The sequence below is a fragment of the Leptinotarsa decemlineata genome, unplaced genomic scaffold, assembly GCF_025532065.1.
Source record: "Leptinotarsa decemlineata unplaced genomic scaffold, Ldec_3_MD MMD2_tig00000882_RagTag_RagTag, whole genome shotgun sequence".
NCBI lineage: Eukaryota > Metazoa > Arthropoda > Insecta > Coleoptera > Chrysomelidae > Leptinotarsa > Leptinotarsa decemlineata.
The window spans coordinates 7,839,455-7,863,837 of NW_027412556.1; the positions used below are offsets into that span (position 1 = coordinate 7,839,455).

Consider the following 24,383-nt stretch of genomic DNA (forward strand, 5'->3'; position numbering starts at 1 on the left):
TGTTGTGCACATGTTTCCAGAAGTAATCTTACGATGGATCCCCTTTTGTGTCTGTCAGAAGTGAGATTTATCTTTTCTTTTAAAATTGGTACTGCTTTAGGTGGTGGAAAGTATTTGCTAGATCGTCTGCCTATACGATTTACGATTTTTTTCAGTTCCAATAATAATTTAGGATTTTTTTAGTGCTAGTTATGAGGTCCATAATCGTGCTATTCGAGTTGAGTATCCAAATTGAAACTTCCCCAAAGTTAAATATATCTGTCCTGAAACAGATATTTCAGAATATAGTAGTATCGATCTAGGTCCACATTTCATTATTAAATCCTAATATATTCAATATTGGCATTTGGTTACTGTATTTGTCGGTGTGTTGGTTGACGTTTTCATGAAAAGCAGCAGTTAGGTATTACTGGAACGCATACCCAAGATTTAGGTTAGTTTTAGATCATGCCATTAATAATAAATAACGAAACGTTTTCTAAGATTAGAAATCGTATTATTATCAACAAATTGATATATTTCTTGAGAAAAAAATCCATGTTCATTTCATTTAGAAACTGGAGATTCACAATAGTATCAAGGCATAAAGCAAACCCCTTCAAGAACGCAGCTTGGGAATTTGACTTTCGACAAACGACAGTCTCAATAGCATGGTTTTAAAAGAAATAAAAAAGAAATCAGTAAAAAATATTTTTTTCAATTCTTTCATCAGTGTAGTTGAAATTGAAACCGAAGAAAAACCTAGTCGCGTTTACAATATATTTTTCTCGTAGTCCGTTGATTCGAGATGATGTAGAAATTTTATTTAATTTTTTTGTATCCTCTGTCAATGTTTTTTATTCCCCATAAACTACGGTTGTGATTGATATCTTCATGCTGAAAATATAGCATTCTTGTGCCGGTTTTCGATATTAATAAAGAAATGGCAGACTCTGCTAGTGAATCAGATTCCAGTAGCATTGACGGAGGTCCCATCATGATGCCACCAAGTCCTATTACTAGAGAACAACTACAGAAACGTATTGAAAGCCTTCAGCAGCAAAATCGGGTTCTCAAAGTTGAGCTAGAAACATATAAGCTGAGGGTGAAATCATTACAAGAGGAAAATATGGATCTTCGAAAGGCATCTGTTATTATTGTAAGTGACAATTTCACTGTATTTAGAATGGTTGAATTTTATACCTTTGTGAGTGGATGTTTTCCCTGTTAAATTGTTTTACTTACAAACAGTTCAGGAGAATGAATAGTGTGAAATATCATTTTTACTTTAGGTGTTCTTTAGGCTCATGTTCTGGGTAGGTTGTGTTGATAATTTCTAGAAGCACCTAAGGAGCATTATGACTATTTGCCAGGGTACACTCGAGGCATTGAGGGACAACGAGACTGGTATATAAATGCCGTGAAGAACTGAAGAAACTGACGGAACGAAATAAGTTGACTCTACTGGGTGTCTGGGCATTCAGGGATCACAGACATAGAGGAGCTGATGATTGCTAAAAACAAATCATAAGCTTCATATATTGCCCCTTGACCAATTCTAGGGTTACTAAAATTCATGAATTGGGATCAAATCAGGAAATGGTACTGGTAAAAAGTACTGGAGAAAGTTACCCGGGTCCGCATATGGGAAAAGCCTAATAAAGGAGCAACCTGAAAAAAGAACGGAGCTGTAGAACTGCTTCGACATAGCAGGGACAGAATACTCACAGGGCTACTCGATGAACATTATACATTCATCACATCAATTTACTACACAACAAAATTTATATGGTAATAAAGCTAATCAGGAAATTCACTAGATTTTATGAAACATAAGTTTTTTTATAAATAAAATTAAGTATTATATTTATCTACACAGGTAAATATCCAGACAAAATCATTTTGGTCATATAAATTGAGTGATACATCGAAGGGTTTTATTATTATTTATTTAGGGGTTCAAAACCAATTTCAATACAATAAAAAAACAAATTAATAAAAGGTATTATACAACAATACTAAAATACAAACAAGAAACATGCATAGAAAACAATAAAAAACTACTCAATGTTTGAAAATACAATACAATTATCGGTGTGCGTGTTGTGTGGTATGTTGAGTGTTGTGTTATGTGGTATGTTTTGTGTTGTTTGTGTGGCATGTCTGTGTGGTGTTTGTGTGGCATATCTGTGTGTTGTTTGTGTGGCGTATCTGTGTGTTGTTTGTGTGGCGGGTCTGTGTGTTGTTTGTGTGGCGGGTCTGTGTGTTGTTTGTGTGGCGGGTCTGTGTGTTGTTTGTGTGGTGGGTCTGTGTGTTGTTTGTGTGGCGTGTCTGTTTGTGTGGTGTGTCTGTTTGTGAGGCGTGTCTGTTTGTGAGGCGTGTCTGTGTGTTGTTTGCGTGGCATGTCTGTGTGTGGCGTGTCTGTTTTGTTGTGTGGTGTGTCTGTTTTGTTGTATGGCGCGCGTTTGTTGTGTGGTTCGCGCGTGTTTGTGTTGTGTGGTGCACGCGCGCGCGTGTGTGTGTCTCTGCTAAAAATCGTTCTTGTAATACATTCATCAGCACTATCGTATAATTTTGTTGTGAAGGTTGACCACTTACTTTTTTCCAGCAAGCGAAAGCTGAACAAGAGGAAGAATTTATTTCAAACACTCTTCTGAAAAAAATCCAAGCGCTCAAGAAAGAAAAAGAGACTCTTGCTCACCACTATGAGAGAGAAGAAGAATGTCTCACCAATGATTTGTCTAGAAAACTTACGCAGCTTCGTCAAGAAAAATGCCGCCTAGAGCAAACTTTAGAACAAGAACAAGAGTGCCTTGTTAATCGTCTCATGAGAAAAATTGAAAAACTTGAAGCAGAAACTCTAGCGAAACAGACTAATCTGGAACAACTCCGTAGAGAAAAAGTATGTATGATGTTTGACTTTGCATTGACTCGTACTTTCAAATTCAAATTTGATTGATATTTTTTTAAAAACAATTGTCAGCTTTCCAACGTTTCTTATTCAATTCAATTCTTCTTCAGGGCTCTGTAACAATTAATTTTCATAAACATACCTTTCACAAAACTTTTAACTGTTATCATTTAAGTTTTACGACGAATCGTGAATTCTTAATTGAGTTACTCATCGAAGAGGAGTTTCTTCATGCTGTCGATCATTCAGTAAATTTGAAAAATGCTAGGACACTTGTTTGCAACAAGACAGCCAAATATAAAGATAAAGTGGAAGATAAGGAAAGACTGATGAAATCAACTATTTTGTATCAGATTGTTTTTATAAGCTGTATTCATTTTTATAGACATTATGGTCTCATTTAAAACTTATTCAATTTGGAATTTTAAATATCACAGTCCACTCATTATATCTGTTCTTAACCTATTACTCCTTTCAGATACAGCTTTGTAGAGTATTTCTGGCTATTGTGTCATTTAATATATCACTTTTGTGAATGTTTTTCTCCATATTCTATGAAATAAAATTAGTTTATTACTGACATGGAGGTCAAATTGAAACTTTTGATTCTTGTTGGGTTTCCTATCGATATCCTGTGAATGCAATTGATGTTATTGGTAGGTTGAATTAGAAAACACTTTGGAACAAGAACAGGAAGCTCTTGTAAACAAACTCTGGAAACGTATGGATAAGTTGGAGGCCGAGAAACGCATGCTTCAAATTAAACTCGATCAGCCAGTGTCGGATCCGGCTAGCCCACGAGATATCAACAATGGTGACACTGCTACCAACTTGAGTGCTCATATTCAAACCCTTCGCAGTGAAGTCAATAGGTTGCGCTCATTTTTACAAACTAGTCAACAGGAACACACTCAAAAAATGCAACGATTTGCCCAGGAAGAGCGAAATATTAAAGAAGAAAATTTGAGGTATCTATTCCATAATTGAGGAAAACAATTTGCCTATTTCACAATTCATCTTTAGCAATATACCTTTTTTTGATATTTCATAGATATCCATTTGATGTCCAAGAATATTTCGCTAATCATTTTCAATATTAAAATAATACATAACTTCAAAACGACAAGCACATTAATTTTAAACAGATCTTCAGATGAACTATTGAACTTTCAAAATTTGTTTATATATCAGATGGATGTCCATAAGATATCCAAAGGATATCCTTCCCATCTTCTTTGAGGTATATCTTATGAATATCCGTTTGATGTCCAAGAATATCCCGCTAATAATTTTCAAAAAGGCAAACACATTGATTTTCAAAATAGTTTTTCTGACAAACAAATGAAATTTTATAATTTGTTCATATTTTTTTAATATCTTGTCAATGTCCGGAATATATCCATGCCATGTCCATTGAAGGATGTCCTATGGATATCCTGAATTGGACATGAATTGGATATCCATAGGGTATCCGGTGTTGTCTGTGCAGGAAATAAATTTGATTTATTGTTAGTTAAAAACTGTGAATATTCTTCTGTTGAATATTTGATTGACTTGATTTCTATCGTAGATTACAGAGGAAGTTGCAATTGGAAGTTGAAAGGAGGGAAGCTCTTTGTCGACACCTTTCTGAAAGTGAGAGCTCATTGGAAATGGAAGAGGAAAGACATTATAATGAACAAGTACTTGGAGCTATACAACAAACTGCTTCGCCAATACCGGCCTATGGTCCTTCGCCAAGTCAAAGTAGACCTCTCAGTCCAGGTGAGTGAAATTGGTTAATCTATCTGTAGGAACTATTGTGGGAGCTAATTTTGAAGACTCCTTTATGCTAATCTATAAAAACTTGAAAATAATGACACTTTACTCTATGATAATATTTGTTGAGTAAAACATTCATAACTACTCTGTTATTTCCGATACACAGTCACAATACTAGAAATAAGGATAACCTGATTATTCCTTGAACACAGTTTAGGTACCACTCACGGAAAAATCTTTATATGTAAACTTTTCAATTAATGGCATGGGAGATCTTGAACCTAAAATGTCTTGCACAATTGATGTTGGTCCCATCTATACATGGTGTTTGTTAAACATACGGCAAAAACTTAAGGGACTGATAAATTGGTTCAGGCTTTCGCAGCCAAAATTTTCGTTGTTACGATCTTAAGTCAGTTCTTGTACATTAAAAAACATTACATGTTATATTTGGTAATAAATTGTTATTGTCGAAATTCTCCGTATCTTCGAAACAAAGCACCCTATCAAAAATCATCAAAGGACAAAATATCCTTGGAATAGTCCTTTAAATTTTTGTCGCATGTTTAATAAACACCCTGTATATGTATTACAGGTATTTGATTTTCTTACCTTCTATGAAAATATCTGCATCGTCGCTTCTGTGGTAAGAAGCACAATTATTTGATTGAAAACTGTATCTTGTAGATAGGAAACAAGTCCAACTAACTACTTTACTGAAGGATTAATTAACAATTTTTTAACAATAAATATGCTAACTCAAATCGAAAATACAATTTAACTGTACTATAACTAGAATCCGTATAGACGTGCGCCAGGTCGATCTTCGGCCATACATTGCTATAAATGAAATGTGTTGTTTTTAGAACCGTTGATAGAGGAGTATTGAAGCGTGAATTCGTTACCAGCACCGATATCAGTCATAGCTGTTAAAAAATCAACAAAGTCTAGTTATTTTTTTACCATTGTATTAATATGTTTTCTATTGAGGTTCAATGTTTTATTGTATTGTATTTATTCTTATGGGCAACAGTGTCACATTGAAAGATAAATATGGATGGTGCAGTAAAGAGACCCTCTCTTAGGAAAATTGGTCTACAACTATCTTGAAATCCTAAATCAAATATCAATCTTATAAGTCTTTTCTGTTTTCTTGAGAACACCCCCAAGACGTGATATTAAAGCTGATGTGAGAGTAAGCCATAAAAAAGTAGACATTAATTGTATAAAGTGAGCAAAATTGGCTGTACTTCTAGTATCAAACGTTTTGTCTGCTACTGCGGCAGACATCATCAGTGGTATGTGCGTTTACTACGAGGACCAAAGTAATATTTTCAAAGCCACATAAGGAACGGAATTTTTTCCTTCAAAATTAGCCATAATTTTTATTTTAATCCAGCCACATGTTTTCCAACTATGTCCAGTATCAAAACTGATGCATAATGTAGTGCATAAAATTTCAGGTTCATCTATGCAAGTTCCTTCTCCCAGAGACTCATTAGTGGTTGGTCCACCTAGATGCCATTCATGCGGTCAACTCATTAATCCTATTAATCCAGCTTGCGTGTCTTCAGTTTTACATCCTGTCGGAACGAGCAGCCCTCCAGCACCTCATCGTAGAACTAGCGATAGATTCATTAAGCCCGCAATCCCAGCTCTGCAACCAGCTAGTCCAATGGACACTTCTGTTAATAAAGATTGATATGGTAATCGTTTTTCGGTAGATCAGATTTATAATTTATACTGCGATGGCTAATAAATTTTCTGTTGGCTTTTTTCTCATTTACCACCGCGTTTCATAGGGTGTCTTATTTTAACAGCTTTCTGCTCAACGGGGTTATTTACACTTGAATATAGTAAGAAGGAATGATTGGAATAACGCTCAGTGGTATCCTTGGAAAAAGAACTCGAGTGAAAGAAGGGTCTTCGTTTCTGGTTGAATTTTCAGGGTAAATTTTATATTGTGAAATCTGAATTTTATGTGATGTATCGCCAGGTATAATCGCCAAAGTGTCAAAATTGTATGCGATATATTATTACGCACTATAATGTATCATGTTATTTCTTATACTTTTAAAATTTATCGGCATCATTGAATATTTCCATGTTCCTGTTAGATGAAACTTTGGAGACTCCAGTGGGAATAATAGTATGAATTTCACTCGACATCTAACAGATCTGCAGCTCAACAACAGGCATGTGACAGATTTTGAAACACTGTTCTATAATGTTGGGAAATATTTCATAACTACAACGTATATGTTATTTTCCCAAAACATAAAAGTTCACTACAAAATTGATATGCTTTGATTTGAATGTTTGAAATTCGCGCCAAAACACTTGAAAGTGTCATGGCGTCGCGCGTGACGTCACGTTCGAGTAGACTACATGTAACCACTAAAAGCTCTTTCATAAATTTGATGATAACCATGATTGAATATGTATTCGAAAGTGTCTGTCATCATGCCTATTGTGGTTGTCCAACATATTCAAATAAATAAATTGGAGTTTAGAATAGGAGCATTTCGTCCCCAGTCCAGAGAAAGAACATGATGTTACACTCTCGGGATTTCCACAATATGCTATGATTAATTTTTTTAGGAGTATCCACTGGCTTCTCTTGGATTGTATGATTAATTTTTTTAGGAGTATCCACTGGCTCCATCTTGGATTGTAAGTTTAACACTGTTCTCTATCTTTGGACGTGGAGAAAAAACAAGTGTAATACTCTATCAAACTTCTACAAAGGTAATGACTACATTTATTTCGGCAGCTTTAATCCTCTCGAATGGAGGATTGAAAATCCGTCTCGCAGTTTTATTCAACTTTCCAAGGGGATTTCAATGACCGGAATTAACGTAGTCTTAAAATCTATATAGTATGGCTACAAAATATTGAAGAAAAATTGTTGTACTAGTAGGTTTAGGACCGTATTTGGAAAATATTCGGATTATTTCTATCTGCTTCATAAGTACTGTTTGGTTATTTGTTATTTTATATTTGTATGTACTTTAATATTCCTCAAAATAAAATTTCATCATTACTATTATCAGAGTTTCTTTTTGTTTGGAGCTATTTGAATTAGATACCAAAGCACAGACACCTCACAAATATCAGTAAAACCAGACTGATTCATAAAGCATTTGAAAGCTTGTGCAAAAAAAAATATTAGAGGTGTTCCACAGGGAATCATAAATGGGCCTATTTCATTTGTTACTATGAATACTTTAGAGAAGGACACAATCTGTAACTGTAGGGTACGGAGGATGAGTATAGGCCACATGTGCAATGTACATCCTCCCGAGGAGTTGTCCTCCTAGGTCATTGTCCATCCTGTCCTTTGTAGGAAGGTGGACAGGTCACTAGGAGACATCTCCTTTATATTGGCAGGTGTAGGCAGAGACTCGCCGAACACACACTATCTTGGCACGTTAATAAGAGAAGCACACAAAGAAAGGACAAATTCTGCTGATTTTATTGATATTAGACAAATATCTTTCAGATTGAGTAAGTTAGTGTAAACACGCCTGAAGAAGCTATTGTATAGCGAAACACGTGTTGCGTTTTTGTAAAACTGTGTAGTGAAAATCTCACAAAAAGTTCAAAACTCTTGTATCAGGTTAATATTTGGTACCAAAAGAAGGTCCAGAATTTCACACAAATTAGATTTGAAGTGGTTGAATATGATTAATCGTAGACGTCTTCATGCAACATGCATATTCTTTAAAATATTCAAATATAGGAATCCTCCCTACTTATATGAACATTTGTCTCATAGAACAGATATCCATAATCTGAATTTGCGTAAAAAGACAGTGCTAAACATTCCTGTACATAAAAAGGAAATATTCAAACATTCTTTTTCTTATATCTCCTCCACAATAAATTACCTCCATGAATGGGAAAACAATGGTTTTAACATGTCAGAAACTGTTTTTAAAAGTAGGTTCAAACATTATCTGTTCAGCATTCAGAATAAGTAGGTTAAATTATCTTCTCCTTTCTTTTTTTTCTTTCTTTCTTCTCTTCAAGCCCTCATTTATTTATTTTTACACATTTTCGGCATTGGTGGAAGAGTAGATGCGAATGCAAATTCATGATCTAAACCAAAAGCCATTTGCAATCAAATACAAAGTGTTTTTATTTTCCTCTCTCTTGTATTTTGTGATTATTCTGTTATTTTGATTGGCATTAAACTTATTATTATTATATTAAGTGTTTCTTGAATACATTACAAACTAATTGTTTGTAAAAATAACCACTCCAAGAAATTCGGCCATCTTATTTTTCAGGAAGGTTTAGCGGACTGTATTACTATAGAAAATAAAACCATAATCCTTTTTACCACGCTTTTGATAGCTTCACCTGTATATATATATATATGTTTGTCAGTTTCTAACTCTTAAGCTCGGGATCTGTATGTGACAAAATTATCGACATTATTGCTTTCTATTCGCAGGCAGATAGCGCTGTTCGTAACCTCCTTGATATAATTCGAACTCACTTTACATGTATTTCTTCATTTGAAAAAAGTATTTTGTTTTATTACCACGTGCGCTTGCTGCCTTATTTGTAACCCTCCTTTGCGCGCCTGCTGCCTTCCTTGGGCTTGGCAGCTGATTTTCAGGCTCTCTCTCCGGAATCGGAAAATATTGATGGTCATTTTTCTAAACAATACACGGCTGATTGATCGCAAAGTTTAGACAAAATAAATATAGTTTAAAAAGACTAAAAAACACGCTTTTATCACATACGAAACTAAAAAATGAAAAATAAATATGGTTTAAAAAACTAAAAGACACGCTTTTAAAGAACAGCAAGCACACGTCGTTGTCTATGGGCGTTTATCTTCAGTTTCTGGGTCATTTGAATTTTGTATGGGTGCAGTCCCAAGTCACGACGCAAAATTTGCGTTGTGGTCTGCGAAAGGCCGAGTTCTCGTGAGCGACGCGATATCCATTACCTCGGATTCTCCTGCACGCTCTCACAGACAGCGGCTATGTTTTCGGCAGATCTTGCGTTTCATCGAAGTGCGGGTGTTGGTCGATCGTTTACTGAACCAGAGGACTCAAATTCATCCACCAAATTGCGAATAGACCTCTCGGAAGGACGATTATGGCGAACGTAAAATGGGCGAAGCGCTCAGTACTTTGCCCTGACAGAACACCCATTTTGATGAAACAATTTTATGTAGCTTCAACAAAATAGTCGTTATCAATTGTCAAAGTTCGGAAGACCCTTTGTAACCCTGGTTGAGATTTTAAATCTGGGATAAGGAAAAATATAGTATTTCCAATCATTTGCAGGTTGAAAAAGACTAGGTTTACCCCACCTTAGAAATTTAAGAAGCAGAACAAATGGGGTCATTATTCAACACCATTAAAAATGAATCCACAATATTTCCTTTAACTTTTAATGGCAAAATGAATGTAAATTGACAACAAGACACTTTCAACAACCCAATAGTAATAACAGTTATAAAATGAAACATCCTACAGTAAATTGATCGAAAATTTTCAGGCTGCATTGATAAATTCACAAGACTCGTAAAAATTGACTAGGAGTATTGTCCGGTCCTCACAATAATATGTCTACTATCTTATGTTTATTATATCTAAAAAATAACAAATCTATTAAAATCACTGGTTCATTCAAGATATAAACTTTTCCTCCTGTACTTTATCATAATACTACGTAACAAATCTTTAACATTATCATAAGTAGCGTAGCTGATACCCACGGCTATAGGCCCTTTTATCCAATTCATAGAAAGTCCTTTATATAAACCTCTTCTCAGACCTTCATTTCTGAAACAAAAAAAGTACATTCAAAATTAGAATCAATGCAGTCTACACAAAGAGTATTGGCCAGACCAATAGAGCCTATGAACATAGTTAGCTGTAAATTTCTATCCCGAAACAAGTCGCACAATAAGATTCGAAAGCTACTAAGTATGTCAGTTCAGTGTGGTACACGAAGATATTGAAATTGAAAAACAACGGCAAACGAGAAGATTCGGAGCATGTTACACAAGGTTCTGCTTGGATTTCCGAAAATGGCTAAAATGAAGCACCGTAAGAAAAAGCATGGGCAACGGAGAACAATTTGAATTTCCCGCTGCTATGCGCGGTAGCTTCTGATTGGTCGACTGATTGATGGCGAAAAGTAGATTAGTGGGGGCGGTCTGCAGAGCCGTTTTTCCTGCAGTTATAGATTTTAGCCTGGAAGATGAACCCCGAAGTGGTCGACCTACAGTAATCCAGGAAAAGAATTTGAAGACCGTGGTAGAGACTGACCCATCATAAACGGTGCGTGGGATGACGGAAGAACAGGGAGTCAGCTTCCATGCGGTTTTTGGTGGTTTGAAACGTATTGGAAAGGTCAGAAAGCTGAAAAGTGGGTGCCCCACGATTTGAACGATCGACAGAAATTGTCATGTTTCTAGGTCTGTTTTTCTTTGCTTTTGCGCAACCAAAACGGTCCTTTTTCGGATCGGATCATCACGTATGATGAAAAGTGGATCCTCTAGTCTTTAGTCGCTTTAGTTTATACGAAGTTAATCTGAACAGCTAAATAAAAGATACCAAGCTGATAAATTTACTAGTTGATACCATATAAAACCTCGCATGAAAATAATGATTGGACAAAAAAATTATACAACGCCGCCTATGCCATACAAAGAAACTGCCGACGTTCAGTAACTACTTAGTTTTTATGTCATTCAAATTGACTTCTTATATATTTATAATACACCCTATGGATGCCTTCCTTGTTACTTTGTACTATTTTGTGCAAGAAATTTTATACTGTTCAATGAGAGAAATAAATATTGTTATTTTTATCATTCACTGGAATGAGACTGCTAGCTTGACCAAAGTTTCATTTGCTCTATCAAATTCAAGCTCGTATATAATGAGTTTTACAGTACCTGTAAATACATTTGAGAGTGCTGACAATAGTAGAGTATTTTCCACCAGTGTCGGTTTGCATTCTCCTTCTTACTATGTCCAACGGATAACTACTGGACTGTCCCAACATTCCAGCTATTGCACCAAATCCTAAAGATGCCAGAGGGTGTGGACTCTCACCAGAAACAAAGTGTTCTGAAAGCCAAATTTCAAGCTGTAATTTTCTCAATGCAAGATGTCAACGAAACTAATATTTTTGAAAATATACAAGTGAGTTATTCGGTATGGTTGACAAACTGTTCTGGTTCAAACTTTCATTCACCTCAACTTGTAAACTTTAAAACATAAAAAAAATTAAAAAGTATAGGATCTAAAAGTGAATATAAGGGAGAAAATGAAGATTAGTTATAGAGTTCCGGCTACGCCGACCCACGTATTACGAAACTTTTTCTACTATCACTGATTGTCGTAGAATAGAATAGAATTTATTCATCATTAAAATATCATACACATATAACATATATATTACTGGTACCTACAATATTTATCAGACTAGTCACACAAACTGAAGAAAAAGCAGCTTATACAGTCAAATCTAAAAATTCTTTGACATTGTAAAAGGCATTTTCTAGGAGAAGATCTATTAAAGCTTTTTTGAATGTATTGTAATTTTCAATATTTCCTAGTAACCTAGCTGCTTTGTTATAACATATGACTCCTTGATAGCTTGCCGAGTCTTGCCCAAGGGCTAATCGTGAGTAAGGTAGTCTCAGTTCATTTCCTCTGCGAGTATTGTATCATACTGTTTTTTGTATGGTGTGATTAATTTCTTTTGATATTCATAGTTATGAGCAAAATATATAAAGACGGTAGTGTTAAAATAGCTAGATCTTTAAAAACTGTCTTGTATGATTGTCTACAATGTACCTATGCCATTGATACATCTATTTATTTATTTTTTTTTTGATAACAAACACTTTTGTTAGGTATGCTGAGTTTCCCCAGAATATTAACCCATTTGAGATATTAGATTATACTAATCCGAAAAAGGCCAATTTGAGTACTTCTAGAGATACTGTTCCATGTAATTGTCTTATTATGATGCAGACTCTACTCAGTTTAGTTATTAGATAATCTGTGTGTTTTCGCCAAGTTAACTTCAATTACTATTGATTTACCTGCTTTATAGATCTGTGATGTATTTTTATTAGTAAACAGATCATTAGTAAGATCCTTTTGTTGATAATTCATGAAAACAGTTTTATTCACATTAACAAGTAGACCGTTATTTGTGCACCATTGTGAAAATTCATCAGTTTTATTTGCAGCTTGAACAGAGAGGAGAAGTTCATTTTCTGCTACTATTTGATAGGTATCATCAGCATATATTATTGTTTTTTGTGGAGATAGACATGAATTTTCAATATCACTCATAAATATTATGAAGAGAAGCGGAGCCAATGTTGAGCCTTGTGGAACTCCTAATGAGAAAGAAGCTGGTTGTGATTTTATTTCATCTATTACCACTATTTGCGACCTTTGACATAAATATGATTCTACCCATTCATTGGCTACTCCTCTTATTCCCATTCTACACAGTTTCTCAAGTAATAAACTGTGGTCAACTGTACTCCTCTTATTTCCATTCTATACAGTTTCTCAAGTAATAAACTGTGGTCAACTGTATCGAATGCCCGGGATAGATCAAAGAATAAACCAATTGGAAATTTCTTATCATTGAGGTTTTTGTAGATGTTGTCACACATTTCGAATATGACAGATGATGTTGATTTTTGCTGTCTAAAACCATGTTGACATTCTGGTATGAGTTTATAGTGTTCAACAAATTTACGAAGTCACAAATAATAGGCATAGTTGATAACTTTGGCAAAACTTTGTCAAAACAGATATTTCTATAGTTGGTTATGTTATTTTTGGAACCCTTGTTTTTATATATGTGTATAGACTTTGACGTTTTCAGTGATTCTGGATATATGCCGTCACATAAAGATTTATTTACAATAAATGATAGAGGTTGACAAATTATGTCACTGACACTTTTAAGAGATTTACCATGTATATCATCTATTCCTGAGGCTGTAGTTTTAGTGGTTTTATTAAAGACTTCTTGGATCTCTATATGTGATGTTGGATATAAGAATGAGAAAGAAGATAATTTCAATTCATTTGTATTAGGTTGATTTGTTTTTATGTAAATGAAAAATGTATTGAGAAGGTTACTTATTGTTGTTTTATCTGTAGTAGTATTACCATTGATTGTTAGTTCTGAAGTATCATTATTTTTTATTTTATTCCTATTTTCATTGATAATTTTCCAACTTTCCTTATTAATATTTTCTGCATTCATAATTCTGTTGTTGTTATATCCCTATTTGCCCGTTTTACTTCTTCTGTATATAAGTTCTTCAGTTGTATATATTTTTGTTTGATAATTGCTATGTTAGAAAATTTAGCTAATTGGTGAGCAACAAATTTAGAACATCTTTAATTCCAGGAAAAAAACAGTTTCAAGATAGCAAGATCATAAAAAATAAATTATTTAAATTTTTTTCGCTATATCCAAGGTTTAGCAACTAAATATTCTGTAAAGATCAAAGGGAAAGTATATAATTTATTGAGTTACTTTGCTACCTTGATATCACGATAGCATTATTTGCGATTTCTAGGGATTGGCACGAGCAACAAAATCGTTGTTCTGGCAACTAATTAGCAACTAATTAGCTACAAATTGGTGTATTTTTTTGCAATTTTGCTGGATTCGCCTTGCTAGCCCGATAGGGCTCCGATAGAGCAAGGATGTCCAAATCAAAATTCAAGGCAATATTGATCGTTATTTTCGACATTAACGGTATCGTGATCACCGAATTGGTTCCAGAGGGTCAGACTGTCAAACAGACTTGCTATTTGTTAGTTATGGCACTACTGCGGGAAAGAGTTCGTAAGAAACAGCACGGGTTGTGAAAGAACAACTCGTGGATTGTGCACCAGTGCAACGCACCTGCACATAAGGCGCTATCTGTGAAGCGGTATTTGGCCGATAAACGCACTCTAGTGCTCGAACATGCGCCGTACTCGCCAGATTTGGCACCGTACGACTTTTTTTGTTTCCGAAGATAAAATCTGATTTGAAAGCGACCCGATTTGAGTCGATGGAAGCGGTAAAGCAAAAAACGGCAGGGCTCCTAAAGGTCCTCACCAAATGAGACTTCCAGCACTGCTTCAATCAATGGAAAAAACGCATGGAAAGGTGTGTGGTGCGGGAAGGGAAGTATACTGAAGGAGCATTCGAATGTAAAACAATTTTTATAGTAAAATCCATTTCCGTAACCAGTCTCGTTATTTAATAGCCGGACCTCGTATACCGGGTGTTTGACTGTATAGTGGTACAAGTGTACAAGATATAAGAGGGTGGTCCCAGAGGTACCCGGCCTGATCTAGAGATGGCGGTAGTTGTTTGAAAAATATGACTGTATTAGAAAGTACACAATCTACAAGTGTTTCAAGTTTGAAGACGCTGCATACCTTTTAACGTGTGATTCCTAACACGGTTTGCCCCTAATGAATTAATACTGAAAAAAAACTCAAAATACAATTGTGTCTTCCAACCTTGCATGTATCAAATTAAAAGTGTAAAATTTCTAGGATTCATTGCCAATGGAATGTGCTGGTCTGATTCCTCCAACAGACAATAAAATTTCCTTCATTAAATTCATTCAAAAAACATCAAGCACCCGTTAATTAGCGTTAAATCACTTTTTCAACTTCCAGAAAATTAGCAGAAACCTTCTTTTCAAGTGCACATGTATAGAAAATGGCATACAAATAGAAAATGTTAAACCTGATACAGTCAACCAGACAATAATCAAATTCTCGACACAACTCACCTTTATAAAGTCTTTTCAGCGTATCATACGTAAAAAATGACACTCCGGCATATGGTATCACACCTGCCATTGTTGGTACATATCCTCTGTAGAAGGTTTTCACCCCTTCAAAGCAGTATATCTTCCAAAAGACCTGAAATAAAACATTCCATACGTTTTTCTTAAGAATAAATAGCCATAAAAGTGAACTAATAATAATACTAACCTGACGTAAAGTTGCATATTCCTCTTTTGGAGTCACTGCCATTCGAGCCCTCGCTAAATCAAGTGGATATGTGAGAGATTGTGAGGTAGCACCAGCAAGAGAACCTGCTAAAAATAACTTCCCAGGAGTTTTCCTGCGAAAATGAAGTTTAAAATGAGAACTCAAAAACTATTAGCATGGCCAATTATTAACAGTATAACTGCACTGAGAGCTGCAAGATAATTTATAATGAAATTTTTTAAATTCTGTTCCTAGAGCAGCTACCAAAAGACAATGTTTAGTACAAATGTATTACATTATTATTTGTATCAACATTTACTAAAATATTATTGAAAATGTATTCCTTCACTCTATAAATTGAAAAAATATTTGTTTCCTTCATTTGTGAAACTATACAAACATGCATACACATATATACAAATATGCATACACATACATACAAACATGCATACACATATATACAAACGTACACGCAAATATAGATAGATAATTTATTGGTGTTTTATACATTCATCAGTATTTATACAAGTCAATATATAAATATTAACAAAATCAGCATATGTCAGGGATCTATTAATATTTACATAAACTAAAGATGCTTACAATTCAAAGAACAAGGTTTTTTTACAAAAAATATTTATATCTTATACAGTCTTATACAGTTATGTCGATGACCACATTTAAAAACAAAGCAGTAAAATTCAAAATTGGGAACTATAAAACACTGACAAATGTCTATATGGTTAAAGAACTTATATCACAGTGCAAGAATTCTTCAGCGGTTTTTTATTAAAAAATATTTTATCCTTGTTTTGAATATATCATTGGTTAGAGATCTTATTTTTTGTGGTAATTTATAAAATTTCACAGCCCAAAAATTTGGTCCATTTTGAAAACATTTTAAAGCCGTAGTAGTTTATACTCAAATCATTTTTATGTCTAGTGTTGTGGTCATGCACATAATCAAAAATTTCATATTAAGATAGATTATTTTTGTATATCAAATTTCCATGAAACAGAGAAAATGAAAGGTTAGTATTTTTAATGTAACGAATGTAGTCGATATTGTCTAATATTTTAATTGCTTTCCATTGGTATTGGAATATTTTATCACAGTCTGTCGCATGTCCCCAGGCATTAGAAACAATGGATTCATACAAGGAAAAATATTCCGTTTTATTGAAAAAAGGGGTCTACAGAATCTCAACTCTGCACAAATATCTCACAGCCCGTGAGGACGAAAATTGAATATATTATTGTTCGGGAACTAACCCCTAGAAACCAATTCCATAACGCAGGTGTGACTCACAGAGGGCAAAATAGGCTTTCTTTGCTGAAGGATATCCAACTGAGTTGGATATAGCATATAGCAAAACACCCTGACGATAGATTATTACACAATTGGCTATCCAAAGTTCAATTTTTGTCAGTATAAAGTACTAAGAACTTATTCTCTTGTTTATATTCAATAATTTGCTCATCAATAAATGTTAAGATGCACTACTTACAAAGCTTAGCATTTGCTCTTCTTCAAAGTATTCAATAGTTTCTCTGACATGATGTAATCATATTTTATGGGTTGTATTCTTGGAAATATGTCTATATTTACATTTATTAATGTGTATATTTTGTGAATACTACTCTTAAGTCTGTAATAATACTAAGCGGTAGCATTGTGAACTTTTTATGAACACCAGAAAAACTATATCACTATATTTTATTTCACGTCATTCATGGAAAATTTAAACAGAAATTGTCCTAGTCGGCTCCCAGATATTATGTTAATCTCCTTAAGCAATAGGTTACTAAAAGATAATCACGTGATAATTCAGACAAAAACTTTCTAGCATACCCTTCTTTCTCATCCACTTTGAGAATTTTTTTCCATTGTTCGTGTGCTGTGAATTGTATCGCAGCATGAGGAACAATTCGAGCCATCGTTGCGCTGTTTCCTCGCCATAATGCAATTAGTCCTTCTTTTCTGAACGTTTGGATTAGGAATTTCAAGGCCTTTTTCGTAGAATAAGGTTTATGTCTACAAAATGAAAAAGTGAAACATGAAATTAGATAAGTCAAAATTCGCAATACTAACCCAACTTGAAAGTTGATTTTCGTTCTGTCCAGAGGTGCGATTGTAGTTTTGGCGAGGGCTCCTGCAATTGCACCAGCAGCCAAGCTTGTTAAAATTATTTGAGCGTTCTGCAAACCCTTGTTATCATGCTGGACAGACTTTGCCATATTCACAAACTATGATCTCAAGGCATTTTAGTGCGTTTGAAAATAACGAAAGCACTAACTTCTTGAATCAACAACGATTTAGGACTTTAGGATATAACCATAAAAAGCTAAGAGTTGAAGAGATTCAAAGTTCATATTCCAACAAAATACACAACAAAAACAACTAAGTTTTGTATCTGTCACGTTACATAATTATATTGGGATATTTTAGAGTCAAGTTTACCACATTTCATAAAAAATGATGTTCAACACCTACACCACTTCCACTTAAAATGGAAAATTATATTTAAAAAAGTCCACGAAAAAGTCACAAATCTCAGGTAAACAAAAGCGGTATTGCTATGTTTCACGAAATGTTCAATATTCAATACATTGTTGAGGAACCTTGGAGAACATGCTACTTATATTAAATTTTCTTAATGATATAAACTTTAACGAAAATTAATTTCTATTTACGAAAAAGTTAAAAATAGATATGTTAATGATAAATATTGTTCAATTCTTTTTTTTTATTTACTTCAAATTCACTCATATTATATCCTACCGATATATCGAAATCTGGCTATGCTGCTTGAGCATGTGTAAACATCAAATAGTTCCTACATTGTTCATAAAAAAAGAAAATATCTCTCTCTCTTTCTGTACCTGGCTTTTGCTTCTATTCAGGCGCACTGCCTTTAAAGATGTCTATTTGTCTAAGTCTGAGCTTTAATGTAACTATCACTGTTTACTTTAGGGCTTTAAAAAGGGTAAGAACTATTTACTGTGGATATGTTGATATGGTATCATTCGATTGGTGATTCAATTCAAGTAGAGTTGAATTTTACTATGGTATAGAGCACTATGTAGGAAAAACACAGGACCGTTTTTATATTTATTCCAAATGTATTAGTAACGAGATTCGTATAATATGTCGTCGCTTGTTGATTTTACAATAAAATGAATGAAAACTTATTTTTCTAACTCGGTTAGAAAATATTTTTCAATCTCATACACCGAAAACATACATCGAAAAGCCATATTGTTTTAGCCATTCCTCCTGGAGTAAATATCGAGGTTTTTCTCTTGAGACCCCTCTTGATAAAAAAAAGCGGGGTGTGAAACGTTCTAGTTTGCAATATCAAGCACAATCACTTAATTAAATCACTTAACATTAAATTAATTCTTTTCAGGACCTACCGCCAAGAACATCAACTCCAACACTGTAGAGACCAGTATTATAAGCAGTTGTTGTTGATTATCAGGTCCAATGTCGAGAGATTAGTAAAGTTCACAAATATTTTTTAGATGAATCATGTTTTTTATTTATTCTCTCACATTACAACGAAAATATAAACAACTGCAGTGAGATATTCATCAATAACCATTATGATTTATATTATAGCTTTTTTTATATTTAGAATATCAGCAGCAAAATCTCATTAATTTTCATGCAACCATATTTCTTATATTGACTGTTACTATAAATACAAAACCAATGACTCGGTTATTCATATAGCAGGATCTCAAATTTTAATTAGATGATAGTGCCGATCTTATTTTGATAAATTGCAAGAAAATCACCATTATATACCTTTATTCACCAAGTCTAGTATTTGCATTGCGTAGTGTTCATGTCGTCAACCCTGTTGCAATAACTTTTATTATACATGAATAAATAAATAGATATAATTTTTTCTTATGTTCAGAGAAAAACATAAATCCTTGTGCATGGTAACAGCGTGTTCATTGTATATCTACATCTGCATGTAAAAATAATATATGCTCTATGTAATTATAATTGAGTATGTGTACCTGATCAGGTAGTTGTCACTAGTGATCACGTGGGGTATATAAAAGTTAGAGTGAAGAATTAATTTTCAGTATGTTATTCACCACGAAAAAGAAAACTGAGTTTGATCTTCCTCTTGAAGATGATCACTTATTGGTGATCGAAACACGTGTCGAGGTGTTACAATAACGATTTGGTGTTGGGAAAAAAACTCCAGTAATATTCAAACTATAATTATTTCATTGACACTAATCAGCTACAACAACTGAGCTAGATACACAATATTAGAAATGAAAAATAAATCATTAATATCGGCTAACAACTTAACCATACCACACAGTCCCCTACGGCTCTGAGGAATGATTGATTCTCTACGACTCTAAAGATTGTTTCTCCATATTGGCTCCACATATGGGCTAGTTGAAAGAAGTGTCGATAATAACTGACAACGTACTTTGATGCCATAAAATGATCATCTGCCATCTGCCCATCTGCTTGTTTGGTTTTCCCCTAGTTATTACCAACTTGCATCTAACGTCTGACGTTGAGTTGGTTCAACGGTTAAAGCCTGCCCTGATCTCGTAATTCTGACACCTGTTGACGTACTAACCTGATCACTATTATTATATTTAATCATTTTTATCCATTGCAAAATTTCAATAGATATTTGTCACTGATCGACCGATAATTAATCATTAGTAAGCAAATAAGTACATATTGTAATTGAATAATTTCGTAATCGCTGGAAACATTTATTTTCCTTTTTCGAAAATAGAAAATGGTAAGTTATCTATTTGATTTGTATTGTCTTGCATTACCTTTTATTATTTTAGGCACGGTACTTCAAAGAAAAAGATATTGATGGTGAGTTATCAGAAAAACAAATGTCACATACTATCAACATTTCCTCTGCACATCATAGAAAATTTTATCAGTTTGTCTTCAACAGGCTTGACCTAATTTTTATGTAAGGAATAAAATTGATCTAAATCTTGGTATATTAATTCATACAGACCAGTAACTAATATAGTTATTTGGATAAAATAATGATTTCTACGTATAATTGATACTCAATAGATAATAATACATTGCCACTTTTAAACCTTTTATCTAGATGTGTTACTAATATAATTATTATCGGTAGGTGCGATTGCTGTATTATAAAGTTGTAGTCATTTCACCATAAACTGATATTTCAAAATTTTGCACAATAAATATTGTTACAATCCACTGCTGCTATCATCAAAAGATTACACATGCATCAATAATAAAATATGGGATGAAAATTATACTTTTATATAGGGTGTGTCATTATAACATGTGCAAATGTGCCTACATTGTACAAACGTTTAATAGAACTAGCTTCAAAGGACAGCAGCGTAAACTGTTTTCAGAGCGATAAGGAATTGACAATTTGATCCTGAATTTTGAAACTAGCTGGTAGGTATTTGACAGGAGTGATTTGTTGATAGACCATTTGCAAACGCAGTACCTTTCTTGGTTTTGGTTTATCTCTGAAAAAACTGTACAACTCAATTCGTTGACTCCGACAGTGGATGCAGCAAAATATTTAAGTGTTTACTTGAAAGTTCAACAATGGAAAAATAAAGCTCCAATATCTCCTGAATAATAGGGTTGACAAAAAGATAACGACTTGAAATCAATCAAAATGATGCAACCTGCAGCCGTTTTTTCTTCAAAATTTGTCATCAAAAGCATATATTTTACAAATAAATAATCAGTAGAAGTATCGATTTCTCTCAGAGACTTCTGTTAATTATTATATTCATAAAAAAACAGGTTGCGTCGATGCCATAGTTATTAGGTTAATATAAATGTATATATTGTTTATTTAATATGAATAATTCTGTTCCCACAATGTTACATGATATGTAAAAGTTGCAAATGAAAACAAACATTCAATGTTGAAATTGTCTTGGACTACATGCTAGGAATCGCAGGGTAAAAGGAAAGATCTCGTTAGTCCTTAGCTCGCACAAGGTACGACTTCTGAAAACAGACAGGACGCCCTTAAGGACTCATTGCGTTTTTCCTCTTCTTCTCAATCCCACCCATTCCAACATTCTTGTTTCCTGTACAGTTGTCTTGCTGGGCGTATTTCATATTCTCCTGGACACAATTTGGGTTGTCCATAAATTGTTTGCATCTTATGATCCAAAGCCTTACATTCGCATAAAATAGGACATATGTACTGTTTCGGCCCTTTGTTGCATGGCATGCAGCCAAGGTCTCCATTGGTCAGCCCAATTTTTGTCAGATGTCGTCTCAATGGACAGTATCCAGTGAGACGATTGTAATTGTTCAGAGTCGATCCTTGCTTTTTTGAATTAGTTTTTCGGTTTTTGATATGTGTTCCGGGGTGTGTTTTCTTAGTACTTATGTTTTGTATGATTTTGGTGCCCCGACAGCTGCTTCACGAGTTGAGGAACCGCGTCTGGCACACTCGCCAACTTTTCCGTTGCCCATGGAACTGAGTGTCCTGGCACCCAGTATATAGTTAATTCATTCCTGTTCATCAGTTTCTCACGCATTTCTCAGACCAGACTATTTTTGGGTTCGTCATTGCCCCTAATGCACCTTGACTGTTTGAAATATTGATCAGTTCATTTTTTTAGAGTCCTCAAATTAGTGTTCCTTGTGCTCATCAATATTGCATATACTTCAGCCTAGAAGACTGGTTGAATTTCTCCTCGCAGCTTCCTTCCCATGTTCGGTTTTCGAACAGTCTGTATGCCAAGTGTTTCTGCCAAGCATGTGAAACATCTATTTCGGTGTCGTGGTGTCCTTCATATATTCCGACATAACTGTTTCGCCCGACCCAATTTGGGAGGAAGATTCAAGAGTGTCTTCAATGCAGCTGCTGGAGTGGTTTTCAATGCTCCCGTTATTCCCAAACATGTAAAACTTTGCACTCTGCTTAGTGTGTTAATAGCGGTCGTTTGTTTCTTTGGCCACCGGACCATAGACGCATATTTTATCATGGTTTTAACCACTATGGTGTAGAGTCAATACATCATGTCTGGTTTCCGCCAGGTGCGTCTGACGGGCATCAGTGCTACCTCCTACTTTATTTTCACTCTATCCAGGAGAGCCTGGGATCTGGTGTAACTCCTAGGTATCAGACCTTTTCCGCCAGTTGTATATCTTCACCTTGAGGTTTTAAAGGTACTATGCCCTCTGTCTTAGTGGTCTTGGTGAATGCTACTATGGTCGATAGAATATTCAGCCCTTCTTTCTCGGTACTAGTTATGACTGAGGATCAGACTTTTCAAAGACATCGACATTGTCAATATAAACATTTCATTCAGATGTGAAAAACTATTTTTGATAATAGACATTTGAATTTTTTTTAGAGTTTAGGGAGTGCTTCTACTTATTTGCTCGTTCTGGGAGCATAAAAACTGTGGACGAACTCAGTATGATTATGAGAAGTCTTGGTCTGTCACCTACGGTCTTGGAAATAGCATCGTATTTGAAAAAGAAGGTACATTATTTGCACATTTTTTTCATTACATTTGAGTATACTTTCACATTTTAAACTCATTCAACATGGCACTGAATACCAAGTGCTTATACTTTCTCATTGGACAAAAGTAGTATTAACTCATCAGCTTAATCATTTTAGGGAGGAAAAATGACCTTCGCTGATTTTTTGGAGGTGATGCATATACACTCACGAGTGGAAAACATTCCTAACGAGGTGATTGAAGCCTTCAGAGCAAATGATCCTGATGGAAAAGGAGTTATTCCAGCCAAAAACTTGCGTCATTTGCTTCAGAACTGGGGTGAATGTTTGTCTCCAAAGGAAGTCGACAGAATTTTTAGAGAAGCCAATGTAAACAATAGCAGTATGGTCAAATATGAAGACTTTGCTAAAGTTGCATGTGCCCCAGTCCCAGATTATTACTGAAAGTATTAACAGTATCAGACATAAATTTTTACACATTCCACAATTTGTTTCAAAATAAATGATTTGAAGATGTGTGGTGTTTATATATTTCATAATATTGAAATATGAGTAGTTTTGTCAAATGTTTTGGCATAACTTGTGATTTTTTATATTTTGCGCACCGAGGATTTCCAATTCAAATATTTTGATCAAACTTCATAATTTTTTCTCTCTTGGTATGTTGTTATTGCCACTAATGAGAAAACTTCAATCTACTCTTATTGATGGGTCGTTTACTCTTTACTCTTTTGTTTTTCGCCCCAATAGAATATTTCGATCAAACTCGATCAGTTTACAACTCATTGACATGTTAATATGGACACCAATGAGAAAAGTTGAGTAGACCCATTATGGGGGTGAATTTACTTTTGGGTAGGTACAATAAAAGCTATTTATGAAAAAACTTTTTCCCAAAAAACCAACCTATACTTGAAAAAATTACCCTTTTACCAGAGGAGCAATATAATATACTTCAAATTGAAAAGTATGGTATTCAAAAAGATGCAATTTAAACAACACAAACTCAATAACGACGATGCACTTCGCACTGAATCTGGCTATGCCTTTGCATCTAAAAAGCAGCATTGTTGACGAAGCTAACAGTAATCACTGAAACCGTTCGACCTGAAAAATATACATATACATTGTTTGCATTTCTCTTTGATCTGCATTCACAATAGAACATGTGAACTAATACTCATTTTACCAATGGAACGTAAAATATGCATCTCAGAG

At 34.3% G+C, this 24,383-nt stretch overlaps 3 protein-coding genes and 1 long non-coding RNA gene across 4 annotated transcripts in view; 3 read left to right on the forward strand and 1 right to left on the reverse strand.

Annotated features, from left to right (window-relative positions):
• The window catches only part of LOC141482157 (uncharacterized), a 252,166-nt gene that overhangs the window by 9,167 nt on the left and 218,616 nt on the right, over nucleotides 1-24,383 (forward strand). The window lies entirely within an intron of this gene.
• On the forward strand, nucleotides 627-7,697 carry LOC111509430 (coiled-coil domain-containing protein 6). The gene is made up of 5 exons (XM_023165185.2): nucleotides 627-1,138; nucleotides 2,588-2,881; nucleotides 3,551-3,858; nucleotides 4,461-4,654; nucleotides 6,115-7,697. Exons 1-5 carry the CDS (start codon nucleotides 923-925, stop codon nucleotides 6,351-6,353), a joined length of 1,251 nt encoding a protein of 416 aa, XP_023020953.1. The 5' UTR covers nucleotides 627-922; the 3' UTR covers nucleotides 6,354-7,697.
• On the reverse strand, nucleotides 10,051-18,416 carry LOC111509428 (dephosphocoenzyme A carrier). The gene is made up of 6 exons (XM_023165183.2): nucleotides 17,762-18,416; nucleotides 17,522-17,704; nucleotides 15,670-15,802; nucleotides 15,465-15,597; nucleotides 11,580-11,754; nucleotides 10,051-10,458 (listed from the first exon to the last, which is right to left on the reverse strand). The coding sequence occupies exons 1-6, from the start codon at nucleotides 17,905-17,907 to the stop codon at nucleotides 10,299-10,301; spliced, it is 930 nt and encodes a 309-aa protein (XP_023020951.1). The 5' UTR covers nucleotides 17,908-18,416; the 3' UTR covers nucleotides 10,051-10,298.
• LOC111509434 (calmodulin-like protein 4) lies at nucleotides 20,262-23,681 on the forward strand. The gene is made up of 4 exons (XM_023165190.2): nucleotides 20,262-20,459; nucleotides 20,512-20,542; nucleotides 23,053-23,183; nucleotides 23,325-23,681. Exons 1-4 carry the CDS (start codon nucleotides 20,457-20,459, stop codon nucleotides 23,607-23,609), a joined length of 450 nt encoding a protein of 149 aa, XP_023020958.1. The 5' UTR covers nucleotides 20,262-20,456; the 3' UTR covers nucleotides 23,610-23,681.

Coding starts and splice junctions, on each gene's coding strand:
- LOC111509428 (XM_023165183.2), bottom strand. CDS start 17,907: ATGGCAAAGTCTGTCCAGCATGATAACAAGGGTTTGCAGAACGCTCAA. Junction 15,803..17,521: donor AAAGTGGATGAGAAAGAAGG/GTATGCTAGAAA, acceptor TCATTTTCGCAG/GAAAACTCCTGGGAAGTTAT. Junction 15,598..15,669: donor AATATGCAACTTTACGTCAG/GTTAGTATTATT, acceptor GTTTTATTTCAG/GTCTTTTGGAAGATATACTG.
- LOC111509430 (XM_023165185.2), top strand. CDS start 923: ATGGCAGACTCTGCTAGTGAATCAGATTCCAGTAGCATTGACGGAGGT. Junction 1,139..2,587: donor GAAAGGCATCTGTTATTATT/GTAAGTGACAAT, acceptor ACTTTTTTCCAG/CAAGCGAAAGCTGAACAAGA. Junction 4,655..6,114: donor AAGTAGACCTCTCAGTCCAG/GTGAGTGAAATT, acceptor ATAAAATTTCAG/GTTCATCTATGCAAGTTCCT.
- LOC111509434 (XM_023165190.2), top strand. Junction 20,543..23,052: donor CAAAGAAAAAGATATTGATG/GTGAGTTATCAG, acceptor AATTTTTTTTAG/AGTTTAGGGAGTGCTTCTAC. Junction 23,184..23,324: donor CATCGTATTTGAAAAAGAAG/GTACATTATTTG, acceptor TAATCATTTTAG/GGAGGAAAAATGACCTTCGC.